Genomic DNA, 14,638 nt, shown 5'->3' with positions numbered 1-14,638 from the left:
ATGGGCACTGCTACATTGTCTTCTTATGAAGCTCTTACTGCATCAGAGAACAAGATGAATTGTGAAATATTATGAATGAATGGAAAACATGATAGTATTTGAGTTACAGAATCTACCAGAGCAGCATATATTACACTGTCTACAGCTGAGACAGGGAAAATGCTCTTGATCCATGTGGAATGACCTAGGCAACACATTTTTTGTTTTAAAATAGTTTGAGGCTTATGGTCTGATATCTTTATGATGAATGTGGTAGATAGTCTTCAAAAATGGCCCCCAATGAACTATGCCTCCCAGAATTTATGCCCTTTTGTAACCTTTCTGCTGGTGTTGTGACTTGCTTTTGACCAATAGAATGTTTCAGAAATGATGCCAAGGACTTCTGAGATCACAAGAAGTATTGTGGTTTCTGCTTTGGTTTCTTGGGACAAAAACACTGGCAGGGGGTTGGGGTAGTCAGGTACTATGGAGGAAGTCTGACTACCTGAGGCTTCCATACTGTGAGGAAGCCCAAGCTAACCACATGAGAGAGAGAGGGAGGGACAGAGAGATGGAGATTGAGTGAGAGTGATGAGTGGCGAGCCCCTAACTGTTCCAGTTACCCCAGCCCAGGCTTTGCATATTTGAGAGAAGTCATTTTGAACATCCAGCCCAGTTGAGCCTTCAGTTGACTCCAGCCCTTGCTGATGTTTGATGGCAGCCACATGGAAGAGCTCAAATGAGACCTACCCAGTGGGGACCGTGAATCCACAGATTCATGTTTTAAGGCACTACGTTTGGGGTGGTTTGTTACATAGCAGTAAATAGCCCAAAAGGAAGGAGGTCAGGAAAGACTATAGAAATTACATTTGATTTCTTCAATTTGAAATACAATAAATTTAGTAGCTAGACTAAGGCACTTTAATAAAATCATCTTGTTAGCCACTTTTTAAAAAATCTTTGTGTAACACAGACTTTTTCCTTTCTTAATAATAATTTTCAGAGACTGCAGACAGAGTGGCATTGTGACAAAGGTGTTTCACGTAGACTATGAACCACCAAATATAGTCTCTCCTGAAGACAATGTTGAAAATGTTCTCAAAGATTCTTCAAGGCAGGCAAGTAATGAAACTATAATCCATTCAGATTGTCACTGTATTTTGGTTCCTTCTTTCTCAGTGAGCAGATCTTGCCTTTTATTACCTTACCTCTGCTCACAGTCAGGTCCTTATAACTGAAGTCATTATCAACCATTACAAAGCTTCTTTACTGATTTCTCAGCCTTTTGTCAGTCTCCTATCCACCCTGAAGATGAGAGTTCCTGCTGAGCATTGGGGTCCATGCTCCAGTGTCTTCAGTGGCTCTCTCTTACCTACTGAAAAAACCAGAAACCTTTAGCCATCCAAGTCATCAGTTTCTGCCCTTGGTCAGCTTTTCCTGGTCTGTCAACCCCCTACATATACTCCAACCAAACTGGACTGTGTTTGCTATGCCCTATCACTGCTATCCTGGCACCCAGGCCTTCTTTTATAAACTGCTTTGTGCATGTGATTACTTTGTTCCTTGTTTATCTTGCCTATGCATTATAAGCTCCAAGGTGGCACGGTTGCCATACTCATTGCCTTGCACAGGAGCAGGCAGGAGAGGGTGGTGAGTGTGTATTTGCTGAATAGTTGCATTAAGTAGAAGTCCTCAGTGGGCATAGAATTCTTTTATGTTGAAATCTTTATTCCCAAATATCTGCAAAGCCTCCCCACTGTGAAGAGTCAATTAGATCCATCTGAGAAGGATGTGTGACGCTTCAGGCACTGGGTGTGAGCATCGATAAGAAAGATTCAAGGAGTTAGGCCAGAGGATGGGCTAGCCTACAGTAAGGCGGCCAACCCAGAGGTCTTGGTCACAGGGATGTTGTTGTTGGGATTGACAGAGGAAGTTTATAGGGGTTTCACTTAAGCTTGACCATGAACCTGATGCTAGAGAGGAGGTTGGTAGATGCAGGCATGGGTGGGACTCAAGTGTGATCAAGGCAAGGATCTACACTGGGCAGGGGCCGCCTTCGGGGGCTAAGCCAACATATATCAGCAAGTGCTTAGGCTTGAATCAGGTGTGAGGGACCAAGTCCATGGAGAAAGTCCAGAGAGAAGAGTGTTTAAGGACTGTGTGTGGGCAGGTGGTGTGCAGAAGTCTGATTTTGGTCTGACCCTACCCTGCCTTTGCCCTCTGGACTTGGTGGTCCCTCTGTTGTTACCCAGACTCCCACAGTTGTAACATCCTGCCTGCATGTGCTGCTCCCTGCCTCCTGCCTTGGCCACTTCACCTGGTGAGGGCTACATCCAGATGTGCTGCCAGCTGAGCAGCCCAGTCCAGATACAAAGCTGCATGTTTCCAGAATAAAGTGAAACAGGGGTCACTTTGTACAAATGACCATAAACTCTTTCAAATAAGAAATGCACACCATGACACTTTCTCTATCATGCAGCTTTAATTCTCACATGGGAATAACCAAGTGATTGATATGCAATCTCTTCATTCCTAGGAATTCAAAAATGGATTTGTTGGATCAAAACTAAAGAAGAAATATAAGAACTCTGAAAATCAACGCAGCTGGAATGTTAACCTTAGAAAGTTTCCAGGTATGATGTGACAGAACAAAGACAAGGTTCTGTATTCTGAACCTACCGAAGAGGTTCATGGCATGTTCGTTGCATGTTTTCTTGTCTGGAGAAGTGTTGGAATAAGAAACACTGGGGCAGGAAAGTATGCTGTACTTTGAATTTTAATGACGTCCTTGCTAACAGCTTAAGATCATGAAGGAGGATCAAGCAGTCCAACCAAGTTAGATTTCTTGACCCACCGCCGGGAGCCATGGGGGCATCTAACCAAACAGAGGAAATGCTGGAGTTGTAGGATTTGGGAGAAGGGTGGAGTTCGGGTGAAATATAAATGAAAGCAGAGTTTTGATAGTCTCAAAGTGAAGCTGGTCTGGGTGTGAAGGGATCAGCATCAGGTATGGACTGGGAAGGGGACCCAGGGTTCTGTTGCCTTGGAAACTACAAAGATACATGGGGAATACTGTGTTCAGAAATGATTATCTCTGCACCACAGTTGGACATTGAAGCTGCTTCTCTGTGTCAAAGTGGCCTAGATTCCCCAGGCAAGAGTTGAATGTTTCGTTCTTACTGAGAATTTCAAACAGCAAAGTTTCTGATAATCTGTGATTTAAGAGAACAGGGTTTCTCAGTGAGTAAGAAAGACAAGGCATGCAAAGAGGGGGCTGCTAACGACATTTTACAGCTGCAGTGTGTTCTTGGGAGATATAATATTTCCTGCTAACTTTGTAACTGGATTGATCTGTCTGTTTTCCCAGCCTGATGTGGAATATTGTAGAATGCAGCGGGGAAGATGATCTTCTCAGTCTGGGCTTGTTTTTTCTTTCTCACTTCTAATGCATTGAGTGTGTGGCGGGAGCTCTTTATATAATTGCTACTTCTAGGGAAGCAATGTGGTGACAGTGGTTCTTTATTAAAAGGTCTCCCACTGTGAAGATATCTTTGTGTGATTATGTATAATTACAGATGCTCAAAGAATAATGTTTTTAATATCATTGTAGACGTCCAGGTAGGTGAAAGAACTGACCCTAAAAGTTTGAAAGATCTTCGCTTTTCAGAGAGTCCATTGGAAATCCCAGCTTATGGTGGAGGATCAGGTTCTAGACCACCCACCCGCCAGTCCCAGGTAACTTCTAAGGACAATCTTTAGGGTACTCAGATACCTCCTATATTTTTAATGCTTCCCATGAAATACTTTAAGACTGCACCTCCCCCACTTTTGACCATGTGCCAGGCACTGTTCTAGTGCTGGGAATACTGTGTTGGACAAGAAAAGTCCCTGTATTCATGGAGCTTACCTTTTATTGGGCTTGGGGGCAGACACATAATTTTAAGTAAATAAACAGAAAATTTAAAATGGTGGTAAGCGTCATGAAGAAGATAAAATGGTAATGAGATAGAGCAGTGGTTCTCAGAGGCGATCCCCAGACCTGCAGCATCAGCATCACGTGGGAACTTATTTGAAACGCACATTCTCAGGCCTGATGAGCAAGGTGGGAGATGAGGAAGAAGGTGGCTGGGGCCAGAGTATTTAGAGCTGTGGTTCTCAAACATGGCTGCACGTTAGAATCACCTGAAGAGCTTCAAACCAATCCCCAAGGTTTAGCGTCAGAAATTCTGATTTAATTGGTCTGATGTGGGGTTTGAGCATCGTTAAAAAAAAAAAACCGCCCCTAAATGATTCTAATGGTCAGGTATGGTTGAGAGTCACAGATACTAGTCTGACCGTAAGAAGTTTGAATTCTATTCTAATTGTAAATGGTATCTGTTTGGCAGGCAAGACACAGTCCCATTTACATTTAAAAGTTTTCTGTTTGGCCACAGTATGGAGATTAGACCATGGAAGAGGAAAGGGAGAACATTATTTAGGAGGCTTTTGTTCCAGGTGAGAAATGATGGTGACTTGGACCAAGGTTGTAGAGGTGGTCAGGATAGGAGGCGGGCTTTGCTGAGGGATCCGACGGTTGAGAGGGAAGGGGAGGAGCCAAGTCTGCCTCTCAGGGTTTGTCCTGAGTATCTGGAGATGATGGTGCCATTGACAAAGCTGGAAAAGATGAGAGACGAGCAGGTGTCCAAGGGCACATTAGACATCCAAGTGGAGGTGTTGAGTAGACTGTTGGATGTGCAAGTTCACATATGGGAGAGGTCAGAGCTGGACATATGTACTTAGAAATATGGAAATATTCAATATGTTGATGGTATTTGAAGCTTAGGTCTGAACGAGATCACTAGTCAAGGCTGAACAGAAAGTGAAGAGAAGGAAAATGAAGAAAGTCCTCAACTTAGAGGTTGAGCAGGGGAGGAGGAGCCTGAAAGTAGAAAGAAAGCCAAAAGAATATGTTGCCATGGAAACCAAGAGATGGAAGAATTTCAAGGAGAAGATCATCTATGTCATATGTTACTGAAGGTTCTAATTAGATAAAGACAGACAATTGGAAATTCACATTGGCCTTGACAAGATAGAGGTGACTTGTGACCTTAATAAAAGGCATATTGGCTGGGCGCGGTGGCTCACGCCTGTAATCCCAACACACTGGGAGGCTGAGGCAGGCAGATCATGAGGTCAGGAGTTCGAGACCAGCCTGGCCAATATGGTGAAACCCCGTCTCTACTAAAAATACAAAAATTAGCCAGGCATAGTGGCACGCACCTGTAGTCCCAGCTACTCGGGAGGCTGAGGCAGAAGAATCGCTTGAACTGGGGAGGCGGAGGTTGCAGTGAGCCAAGATTGCGTCATTGCACTCTAGCCTTGGCAACAAAGTGAGACTCCATCTCAAAAATGAAAATAAAAATAAAAATAAAAGGCATATCAGTGCATTCTTACTACTATAACACAAGAAAGATGCTCTTACACTAGTTGCCTACTATACTATTACAGTGCTTTGGTTTTTCAATGTTTATAAAATCCAATTTGGACTTTTGGCATCTAAGGGCAACCCAGGAGCCCTTGTTCTGTTCCTCCTATTTGAGTCCCAAGTTTAATGTACCTGGAGTCACATTTTCTGTGTAACCACAACTCCTTCTTGTGTGCCCATGATTCCATGGCTGCTCACACTTACCATCAAGTATAAAGGAGGAGAAAAGCATGGTTTCCAAACCCAGTTGCATATCAGAATCACCCAGGGACTGAAGGCTCAGTGTTGCTACATCCAATGAATTTGCATGAGAAGGCAGAAACCTACATCTTTATGTGTAATAACATAATTTAAAGTTTTGACTGTTAGTTCAAATTTTGAAACACTACGGGAGCCAAAGCCAAATAAAACTCAATGGCAGGCCAGATTTGGCTAATAGACAACCACTTTGAGACTTCTGGTCTAGGTCATGTTATGTTTTTATTTATTTGTTTTTCTTTTTGTAGAGATGGGGATTCACTATGTTGCCCAGGCTATTTTTGAACTCCTGGCCTCAAGCAATCCTCCTGCCTCAGCCTCCCAAAGTATTGGGATTACAAATGTGAGCCACTACACTCAGCCTAGGCCATGTTAGATGTGGCACAAAAGCAGTGAGAAACCTCTGACTGCTCCCTATTGCCTGCAGGATAGAGCCTGAAGTCCTAAGTTCAGACCTTTGAGTTTCCTAGAGATACAGTTTTTGAGAAAAATAGATACTAAAGTTTGTTTGTTTATTTATTTATTTATTTACTTACTTACTTATTTATTTGAGACAGAGTTTCACTCTATTGCCCAGGCTGGAGTGCAATGGCATGATCTTGGCTCACCACAACCTCTGCCTCCCGGGTTCAAGCGATTCTCCTGCCTCAGCCTCCTGAGTAGCTGGGATTATAGGCATGCGCCACCACACCCTGCTAATTTTGTATTTTTAGTAGAGACGGGGTTTCTCTGTGTTGGTCAGGCTGGTCTCGAACTCCCGACCTCAGGTGATCTGCTCACCTCTGCCTCCCAAAGTGCTGGGATTGCAGGCATGAGCCACTGTGCCCAGCTGAGTTTATGTATTTATTTTTACTTTTTTTTTTTTGAGACAGAGTCTCACTCTCATCCAGGCTGGAGTGCAGTGGTGCAATCTTGGCTCACCACGACTTCCGCCTCCTGGGTTCAAGTGATTCTCCTGCTTCAGCCTCCCTAGTAGCTGGGATTACAGGCACCCGCCACCATACCCAGCTAATTTTTTTTTGTATTTTTAGTAGAGATGGGGCTTCGCCATGTTGGCCAGGCCGGGATACTAAAGTTTTTAAATCCTAAAATCTGGTCTGTCTCATGGTAAATTCAGGTATCTTTTATTGTAAACTCTCATTTTTGATGAAATATAGATATATGATTGTGAATAGCACTTTAAATAATTTAGAAATGTTAGATACTAGAGTAATAATTACATTACTCATAATGATTTTTTATTTTTATAATTTTTTATTTTTGTGGGTTCAGGGGGTGCAGGTTTGTTACATGTATTGTATAATGGTGAGGTTTGGGCTTCTAGGGTACCCTTCACCCAAATAATGAACACTGCACCCAATAGGTAATTTTTCAGCCCTCGCCTTTTCCCACCCTTCCCACTTTTAGAGTCTATAGTGTCTATTATTCCTCTTTATATGTCTATGTGTATTCACCCATAATGATTTTTAATGGAATTTTACTATACCATAGCCTTTACCATGTTATTTTGACTATATGACTCTGTCTATATACCTATATTCTTAATTTTAGTCCCCCGGTTTTGCACACGTAAGCGGTCAGAAGTGTTTGACAAGCACGGAGATAATGAGAATTCAAAGGGAGACAGACTTTCTCAAGTAAGTATCACATTCTCTTTACTCTGTCTTAAATCCTACAAAGATACATCATGGTCAAAGAGAATTTAAAGATACGACATTTTTGCCCACCTCCAACTATTTTTTTTTTTTTTTTTTGAGACGGAGTCTCACTCTGTCACCCCGGCTGGAGTGCGGTGGTGCAGTCTCGGCTCACTGCAACCTCCGCCTCCTGGGTTCAAGCGATTCTCCTGCCTCAGCCTCCCGAGTAGCTGAGATTACAGGCACGCGCCACCACGCCCAGCTAATTTTTGTGTTTTTAGTAGAGACGGGGTTTTACCATGTTGGCCAGGATGGTCTTGATCTCTTGACCTCGTGATCTGCCCACCTCGGTCTCCCAAAGTGCTGAGATTACAGGTGTGAGCCACCACACCCGGCCCCAACTTTTTAAATTAAATGTTTACAGCCTGTTAAAAAGTATAATTGACATACAATAACTGCATATGTATTCAGAGTTCATTTGACTCTGTATGTATGTATGTATGTATGTATGTATGTATGTATGTAACCATGACACTGTCACAATCAAGAAAATGAGTAAGTTCATCCCCGCCAAAAATTTCCTACATTGTACCCTATTTGGTAACCCCTTCCTTTTACCCCCGCTCATCACAGGCAATTATTGATTTGTTTCTTGTCACCATAGTTTAACTTGCATGTGATTCAATATGTCAACGAAGTGACTTAGTGTGTGCTCTTTAATGCTGGACTTCTTTCACTCAGCATAACTATTTTGAGATTCATCTATGTTGTTCCTTGTAACAAACATCCGTTTCTTTTTATTGTTGAACTACAGTCCATGGTATGGATATACCACAGTTTGTTTATCCATTCACTTATTGATGGGAATTTGTGTTATATCCAATTTTGGGCTATTACAGATAAAGTTGCTATGAACATTTGTACAAAAGTTACTGTATATACAAAAGCGATCCAGTCTCGTATCTGGTCTCTAAATAAATAAATAAATGGATAAAAATTAACAGATACAATAAAATAATTTTTAAAACCCCAAAGTCATTATGTATACACGTTTTCATTTCCCTTGGGGCAAATACCTTGAAGAGGAATATGATAGGTATATATTTTTTTAAGAAACTGCCAATCTGCTTTCCAAAGTGGTTGTTCCATTTTACATTCTCACCAGCAGTGGAGGAGAATTCTCTGTATCCTTACTAACTTTTATTTTTATTTTGATCATTCTAATGAGATTGTAACAGTATCTCATTGTGGTTTTTATTTGCGTTTCCCTAGTGACTAATGATGTTGAGCCTCTTTTCATGTGCTTATTTCCATCCATGCATCTTCTTTGGTAAAGTGTCCTTTCAAACTTTTTGCCTTTAAAAAAATGCATTATAGTCCGGGTGCAGTGACTCACACCTGTAATCACAGCACTTTGGGAGGCTGAGGTGGGCGGATCACCTGAGGTCAGGAGTTCAAGACCAGCCTGGCCAACATGGTGAAACCCCGTCTCTACTAAAAATACAAAAAAATTAGTTGTGCGTGGTGGTGGGCGCCTGTAATCCCAGCTACTTGGGAGGCTGAGGCAGGAGAATCGCTTGAACCCGGGAGGCGGAGGTTGCAGTGAGCCAAGATTGTGCCACTGCACTCCAGCCTGGATGACAGAGGCATGCGCCACTATGCCCGGCTAATTTTTGTATTTTTTTAAGTAGAGATGGGGTTTCACCATGTTGGCCAGGCTAGTCTTGAACTTCTCACCTCAGGTGATCTGCCCCCCTCAGCCTCCCAAAGTCGTGGGATTATAGGCATGAGCCACCATGCCCAGCCAAGTTGACGAAATTTTTACCTGTTTCCAATTTGCTGAGAGTTTCTTTTTTAAAATCAGGAATAGATGTTGGATTTTGTCCAAAGCATTTTTTCTATTTATTGAGAGGATAATTTAGTTTTTCTTTTTCTGTTCATGTGGTGGATTACAATGATTGGTTTTCAAATGTTAAGTCAACCTTACATTCCTGAAATATATCTACCTGAAGTATTATCTATTTTATATAATGTTGAATTCGATTTGCTAAAAGGTTTTAAAGAATTTTTTTTGCCAGCATTTGCATAAGGGATGTTGGGGGATTTTCTTTTCTTGTTAATGTCTTTGTCTGGTTTTAGTATCAGTATAATTCTAGATTCATAGACTAAGTTAGGAAGTGTTTTCACTCCGTCAACTTCTGAAAAAGTTTATGTAAAATTGGTGTTATTTCTTCCTTACATATTTGGTAGAAATTCACAAGTGAAATGATTAGATCTGGAGTTTTCCTTCAGGAAGTTTTTTTTCAGGAAGATTTTTAACTACACATTAGATTTGTTTAATAGATATAAGTACATTTATATTTATTAATATTTCTTTTGGAGTAAATTTTAGGTTTCATTTGTTCTTTTTTTAGTTTCTTTAATGGGAATATGAGGTTACTGATTTGAAGCCTTTCTTCTTTTCTAGCATAGGCATTTAGAACTATACATTTCCCCTGAATACTGTTTTACTTGCTGTCTCTGAATTTTGATATGTTGTGTTTTCATCTTCATTCAGTTCAAACAGTTTCTAATTATCCTTGTTATTTTGCGGGGAGGGCAGTGGGTTAGTTAGAAGTGTTTTATTAAACTTCCAAATACTGGAGGATTTTCCTTGTATCTTTTGGGCCTGTCTGCCTTCTTTCTTTCCTTCCTTCGTGCCTTCCCACCCTCTCTCCCTTCCTTCTTTCCTTCCTTCCTTTCGTCCTTTCTTCTTTCTTTCTTAGGGTCTCACTCTGTCACCCAGGCCGAAGCGCAGAGGCCCAATCGTAGCTCACAGCAGCCTCAAACTCCTGGATTCAAGGCATCCTCCTGCCTCAGCCTCCTAAGTAGCTGGGACTATAGGCATGTGCCAGTACACCCAGCTAATTAAAAAACTTTTTTTTCTTTTTTTTTTTGGCTAGGCGTGGTGGCCCATGCCTATAATCCCAGCACTTTGGGAAGCTGAGGTGGGAGGATCACTTGAGGCCAGGAGGCCACTTGAGGCAAGGAGATCACTTGAGGCCACTTGAGGTGGGAGGATCACTTTGAGACCAGCCTAGCCAACGTGGCAAAACCCCGTCTCTGCTAAAAATATACACACACATAAAAAAATTAGGCATGGTGGCACACGCCTGTAATCCCAGCTACTCGGGAGGCTGAGGCACAATAATCACTTGAAGCCAGGAGGTGGAGGCTGCAGTGAGCCGAGATCATGCCACTGCACTCCAGCCTGGGCGACAGAGCAAGACTCTGTCTCAAAACAAAACAAAAAACCTTGTATCTATATATTTTTTTTGTGGCAGGGGTGGGGTTCTCACAAAGTTGCCCAGGCTGGTCTTGAACTCCTGGCCTCAAGTGATCCTCCCACCTCAGTCTCCCAAATTGTTGGGATTATAGGTGTGAGCCAGTACACCTGGCCTGGTGCTTATGTCAAATTTATTTACTTTTGGTCAGAAAAGATATATGATTTGATTGGTAAATGCTCTATGTACACTTTAAAAGAATGTGTATTCTGCCAGAATGAGTGTACTATAAATATCAATTAGGTTGAATTAGTTGATGGTATTGTTTAAGTCTTCTCTATCTTTATTGATTTTCTGTTTATCATGTAATCAGTTATTGAAAAAGCAGTATTGAAACATATGACTGTAATTATGAATTTGCCTATTTATTCTTGCATTTCATTTCTATCAGTTTTTCTTCATGTACTTTGATACTCTGCTATTAAGTACATAAACGTTTTGGATTCTTTTGTCCTCTTGCTAAGTTGACCCTTTTATCATTATGAAATAAACTTCTTTAACTCTGTTAATATTCTTTGCTCAGAAACCTACTTGTTCTGATGTTAATGTTGTCACTCCTGCTTTCTTTTGATGTGTGTGTACCTCCCTTTATTGAATCTATTTATGTCTCTATTTAAAGTTGGTTTCTGGCCGGGCGCAGTGGCTCATGCCTGTAATCCCAGCACTTTGGGAGGCCGAGGTGGGCGGATCACGAGGTCAGGAGATCGAGATCATCCTGGCTAACACAGTGAAACCCCATCTCTACTAAAACCACACAAAAAAAAAATTAGCCGGGCTTGGTGGCAGGCACCTGTAGTCCCAGCTACTCTGGAGGCTGAGGCAGGAGAATGGCATGGACCCGGGAGGTGGAGCTTGCAGTGAGCCCAGATCATGCGACTGCACTCCAGTCTGGGCGACAGAGCAAGACTCCGTCTCTAAATAAATAAATAAATAAATAAACAAACAAACAAACAAATATAAAGTTGGTTTCTTTTGAGCAGCATATAGTTAGGCCTAGCTTTTTAAAAAAACCATACCTGACAACTCCTATGTTCTAATTGGAGTATTTAGAGTATATATAGAGTATTCTAACTGATACCTCAGTAAATATGAATTTTTTCCACTTTGGCTGGTGTAAGCATGAGCTTTGCAGCCCTGTGTGAATCCTGAAGACTGTTTTCTCTGCTGCCCTTTGGTGTTTACTTTCTAACCTTGAGTGGTTTCTTCCATCACATGCACTCATCAGTAGTACCCAGGTGAAGACTTGAGGGTGACCCTCTGCAAAATTCTGAAGCTCTCCCTGCAGCTCTTCTCTGGTATTCTTTCCTGAAAGCTCCAGTTACCTTGACCTTCTGAGACTCCCAGCTCTATGTCCTCAATTCAAATTAGTGGAATGAGATAGTCAGATTACACTTCATGAGCTTTGAGCATAGAAAAGAGGGAACTGTTGTTGCTCTGGCGGGTGGGCCCATGCCAGAGAGATGGTGAAACCTTGGTGCCATGGTACAGTAATGAAGGACTAAATAGGATAAGAGTGTGGGAATGAGCTCAGCTCCAACCTGGAGACTAGTGTGGGCAACGAGGCAATCCGGTGCACAGTTTCCAAGCCTTCTAGTTGCTGAGGAGCTGTTCAGATCAATAGGTCACAGGATCAGGAGCCAACTTGTCGGGAAAGGCATGGCAGTAGCAGGAAAGGAATTAGGGCAGCCTAATTCCAAGAATGCTCTCACTTTGGCAGATAGCCAGAACCCATTTAGATGAGTGGGAGCTAAACGATGGGTCCAGCTGCCTAAGAAATGGGGCCAGATGCTGCTGGGGCAGGGCCTGAGGACTCTAAGCAAAGGTGGGCAAAGAGAAAGGATGGGTTTGAGGCACAGGCAAGAAGGCCTGTCCCTCAGACTGGGCTCAATGGTAGAAAGTCAGAAAAGCATAATGTAAAAATTGCTGGAATTCCCAGGGCTCACCCTCATACACATCAAATCCAATGTGACAGGACAAGCCAGAGCCCAAGCAAGAAGTGGGGCCAAGGCTGCTGATAAACTTCTTGCCATGATCAAGAAGTTATATGGACTTGGCCTACGCGGAAAGGGCACCAGAGGGTCCAGTTGCAAGGCCACTATTCCAATAAAATGACCAAATGACCTAGAGAAGTATTTCGTGTCTTGAACTTGTTCCATAGCCATTGAGAGCAGTCTGCTTTTGTTTTGTGTTTAAAACTGTTTGACCGCTTTTAGATTTTTATCAGTCTTCTTAATGTGGACCCACCAGAACATGGCCAATCGGGAACCTGTTTTGTTGTAGGTGTGCCCACTGCCTTGCCCCCCGGCCATCAGATCCCTTTGCTCGCTTCTGTCAAGAATGTGGCTCTCCTGTCCCACCCATATTTGGCTGTCGTCTCCCACCCCCAGAAGGAGCTCAGGTGAGAAGCAGAATTCTTAAAAACATCTTTCATTGGTTGATCTGATCTTTATTTGCAGCAGTAACACAGTGCTTGGTACACATGAACTGCACATATAAATACTTGTTGAAGAATTACTGGCTGGTTGAACTCTTACACACTCCTACTTAAGCATGGAAAAACTTACTTGCAATGCTGTGTCTTTTATGTGGCCTGCCAGAAGCACGGGCTTAAAAAAGATTGGAATCTTATTGTTTTAATGAGGCGTGCATGGATAAATAAATGTTTCCTACTCATTTGATAGCTCTGCTCATATCCTGGGTATAATAAGGAAATATATTCTAGAAATAAATAAAGAGAAGTACCAATTACTTTATGTCTCTATATATCTATATATCCATAAGATGCATCATTCTGTCCAAAGAATCTATAGATTGATCTGTAATATTTAAATTTAAAAGCTTTGGCTGATTTAGGATAGATAATAATTGATATCTCACTACTAATTTTGTAGATAGTTAAAAAACATACTTGGCTTGCTAAAAATTAAAACCTTCACCAAAATGTGTTCGTCTTTTAAGCACTTGATATTTTGGGGATTTTTTTTGGACTTGGAATAAAGGGATGAAAATGAAATAAAGGGATCTGTGATATTGAGTGAAAAATTACAATTTTTAAGAAGATAGTTACTAAGAAAAAGTCACTAATTGAGTGAGTTCCAAGTCCAGAGTTTTAGATTCGAGTTATGCCTCAAGCAAGGGGTCAGGTAATAAATGGCTGTTTTAATATTTTTCTAATATATTGCTCAAGATTTTTGTAGAAGTTAATTTAATTTACTTCAGTGATACATTTTAAACTCCTTAAAGATTTTGCTAATATATAATGGCAGAATCTTAGGGAATAAGGGTGGGAGTCGATTTTAAATAAAAACAGACTATAACACCAAATTGGGCCAAATTCATTGATATGTTTGCAGCTTGTAGAGATTCTGGACTAAATGTGTTAGTGAAAGAAGACGATACAGAAAACAAAATATGAACAAGTCCCATTGGTTGATTTTTCTCTGTTTATACTAGTTGGTGCGATACCAAAATTATTTTCTACTTGCCTGGAAAGGGATTTTCACAACTAACTTCATTTTTACAGGGAGGAAAGGTTATCAGCGATTATAAATATTTAACATTATGAACTTTAAAACACCTAGATTGCCCCCCAATTATATTTCTATTAGTGCAACAATAGACTATAATGTATAACAGCTTTGTAATTTAAGCTAACAACCATTTATTGAGTACTACTGTGTCCTGCTCTGAGCTGGGCTTCTAGGAGTCAAAGGGGCAGGATCCTACTTAGACCCACGACTCAGAGAGTCTCAGTAAAGAGATGCAGAGGTGTGTGCTCTCCTGTCTCTTTGCTCTTGCCATGTGAGCTAACCTGTAGGACACCCAGTTGTGCTGAACCCTGTGAATTTCAGTGTTGTCCCATGGACGCTTCTCAGTTCTGCTGGCACCCCAGCCAGCTTCCCAGATAGTCTTTGGGGCATCCCAGTAGCAACTTTCCAGCAAGTTCCAGCCACATCTCTGTATCTGACTTCCCAACA

At 41.6% G+C, this 14,638-nt stretch overlaps 1 protein-coding gene across 9 annotated transcripts in view; it reads left to right on the top strand.

Moving 5' to 3' along the window:
- DZANK1 (double zinc ribbon and ankyrin repeat domains 1) overlaps window positions 1–14,638 on the top strand; it is an 83,888-nt gene that overhangs the window by 10,754 nt on the left and 58,496 nt on the right. For 4 of the 9 annotated variants that reach the window (XM_055372936.2, XM_055372940.2, XM_019016688.4 and 1 more), the window contains 5 exons: window positions 983–1,097; window positions 2,516–2,612; window positions 3,590–3,714; window positions 7,253–7,338; window positions 12,942–13,059. In XM_055372936.2, coding sequence (XP_055228911.2) covers window positions 983–1,097; window positions 2,516–2,612; window positions 3,590–3,714; window positions 7,253–7,338; window positions 12,942–13,059 — 541 coding nt within the window. Of the gene's footprint in view, window positions 1–982; window positions 1,098–2,515; window positions 2,613–3,589; window positions 3,715–4,364; window positions 4,474–7,252; window positions 7,339–12,941; window positions 13,060–14,638 lie in introns of those variants that run through there. The other 5 variants (XM_031005050.3, XM_055372939.2, XM_063702301.1 and 2 more) reach the window with 4 other exon arrangements.

The sequence above is a fragment of the Gorilla gorilla genome, chromosome 21 (genome assembly GCF_029281585.2).
Source record: "Gorilla gorilla gorilla isolate KB3781 chromosome 21, NHGRI_mGorGor1-v2.1_pri, whole genome shotgun sequence".
Classification (NCBI taxonomy): domain Eukaryota; kingdom Metazoa; phylum Chordata; class Mammalia; order Primates; family Hominidae; genus Gorilla; species Gorilla gorilla.
Note: the sequence above shows the minus strand (reverse complement) of the source record. Positions and strands in the feature narration are given on the sequence as shown.